At 44.8% G+C, this 2,498-nt stretch overlaps 1 protein-coding gene across 1 annotated transcript; it reads left to right on the plus strand.

The window, feature by feature from the left end:
- Positions 1-627: 627 nt before the first annotated feature.
- On the plus strand, positions 628-1,863 carry Gtsf1l (gametocyte specific factor 1 like). Its single transcript, XM_010631436.3, has one exon. It carries the CDS (start codon positions 1,355-1,357, stop codon positions 1,802-1,804), a length of 450 nt encoding a protein of 149 aa, XP_010629738.1. The 5' UTR covers positions 628-1,354; the 3' UTR covers positions 1,805-1,863.
- Positions 1,864-2,498: the final 635 nt, after the last annotated feature.

The raw sequence follows: 2,498 nt of genomic DNA on the forward strand, positions 1-2,498 counted from the left end.
GGTGAAACAAAGACATTTTCAGGCAAATAGAACCTGAAAAGTTTGTCAAAAGAGGTTTCTAAAGATTTCAGGTCAGGTGTAGTGGTACCTGTCTCTAATCCTAGCTCCTCAGGAGGCTGAATCAGGAAGATTGCTTGAGCTCAGGAATACAGAAAACCTTGTTTCAGAAACAAATGAAGCTGGGTGTGGTGGCACACACCTGTAATCCCAACACTGGGGAGGCTGAGGCAGGAGGATCACCACAAGTTTGAGGCCAGCTTGGGCTACACAGTGAGCTCACAGACAGCTTCAACTGTATAGCAAGACCCTGTCTCGAAATTAAATAAATAAATGTAAAACTTCAAACAGAAGGACAGTGATCCTACACAGTAGGACTGAGATACAAGGAAGAAGAGAACAGCAATGAAAAGGACTAAATATGAGGAAAAAAAATGTAAATAAAGTTTCAGGTTACAAGATGACAGCAGCAACACTATCTGATGAGGCTTTTAAAATTAAGGTTAAAAACAGAAAACAAAGACTTGGGAGTGAAACAAATGAAGGAAAAGCCCCATATTACCCAGAAAGTAGATATATTTTTAAACTTTGATAAATTATCTATGAATATTTTTAACTTGTAATCATTAAAGCACATGAAAATGTGCAGAATAGTGGAGTGAAATATAAGGATGTCTTTAAACTGTCTTTTCTAAAATAAGAGAAGGGGGCTGGGGATATAGCTTAGTGGCAGTGCACTTGCCAACCATACACAAAGCCCTGGGCCTGGTTCTCAGCACCGCCAAAAATAAAAATAAGGGAAGGGAGGAGAGGAAAGAAAACTATGCCAAAGAATAGGTTAGAAAGCCCAAAATGAGATGGCAGACTTGAACCCAAATATGTTGCAAGTTCTATTATACTAATGTAGTCAGTTAGAAGACTTCAAGGACAGCATGGATGCCACAAATAATCTTAAATAGCGTCTTTCCTCAAATCCACTCACTTCTCCCACATATGGGACAAGTAGCAGTCCTTACTTGATGATGCAAAGCCACCCATTGTGACCACAGGTGAGTGTTCCTCGGCATCACAGTGTATCCTTTCCCTCCAAGTCAAAGGGTGCCATATACCTTCTCCACCTTCCAGTGTGGCTGCTGTGGGTTTGCGCCCTCACCTCTGCTTTATATATCTCTTCTACACCACGCACTAATTGCTAACTCTGTCCTCCTGTGAGCGTCTGTGACAGAGCCAACAGAGTTCCGAGGGCCACCAGTGGGCAGAGGACAGACAGTTCTAAATTTCTTACAAAAGCCCTCTACTGGAAGATGTATTTCCTTTAGACTCTGGGCATTGGGATACTCAACTTCAAGGACTTCTCATGGATCCAGAGGTCTTAGAAATTTGTCCTTACAATCCTCACCACCAAATTCCACTCAGCAGATTACAGTACCACCTGGCATCTTGCAAGAGAAAGAACCCCAAGAAAGCCAAGAAGATGGCCAGCTGCAAATACAACGCCTGCCACGTGGTCCCCATCAAAAAGCTGGAGGAACACGAGGCTGCCTGTGTCAACAGGAGCCCGGTGGAGGAAGAGGACGGCACAAGCCCTCTGGAGGTTACCCTTCCCCATCCGGAGCAGAATGCTGAAGGCCCGCAGGTCTCCCCAGGGCTTTCCACCTCCGATATCTGGAATGTTGATGACGCTGACAACCAACCTAAATTTGTCCTTCAGACTTTCACTCCCCAAAAGCTTGTTTGTGAAAGTGACACGAGAGAGTCAGAAAGAGAGGAGACCAACTCCCAGAAGATCCTCGGACCGGGAAAGTAACCCACCAGCAGGAGGAGGGTCTCAGAAAGGCATGGAAAAATAGGCCGCTCATCAGAATAAAAGGCTTATGAAATCCACTGCCCTGGGGTGCCTTTCTCTCCCAGCACCTAGCAGAATGGTAAATATCAAAAAACTTACAGATACCCTGCTGGCAAAGGCAGGGTCCCTAACAATGGTGAGGCTGTAAATTGATCCAACCTCCCTGGAGGGCAGTTTGACAATAGCTATTCAATGATCGGGATAGGATCTAAGACTTCATCCTATACATATACCCACACAGGCAGGAAATGGGGTAAGTACAAAGGTCCGACCCAGGTGTCCATGAAGACGGCTTAAGTGAATTGTGTAAGAATATGCTCCCAGAGTTGCAGAAGCTTTCGTTACTAATGTGGAGAGGCCGCACATGCCTCTAGGGAGGGCACCTAGGTAACTGTGGGGTGGGAAAGAGACCACGACCTTTACATGTAAATATATGCAAATGTGTTATCTGGTCATGAAATTAAAATGTATGTATTTTTTAAATAACAAATGAAGCCAGGTGTGGTGGCAGGGGCCTGTAATCCCAGCACTCGGGAGGCTGAGGCAGGAGGATTGCTGTGCGTTCAAGACCAGCCTGGGCTACATAGTGAGTTCCAGGTCAGTCTTAAATACATAGTGAGACCCTGTCTCAAAAAAACCCAAAAATAAATGAATA

Source organism: Fukomys damarensis, unplaced genomic scaffold, assembly GCF_012274545.1.
Source record: "Fukomys damarensis isolate Sample0158 unplaced genomic scaffold, DMR_v1.0_HiC HiC_scaffold_22, whole genome shotgun sequence".
NCBI classification, from domain to species: Eukaryota; Metazoa; Chordata; class Mammalia; order Rodentia; family Bathyergidae; genus Fukomys; species Fukomys damarensis.

What these genes read in the sequence shown, in the direction of transcription:
- Gtsf1l (XM_010631436.3), top strand. Translation starts at nt 1,355, where the DNA reads ATGGATCCAGAGGTCTTAGAAATTTGTCCTTACAATCCTCACCACCAA.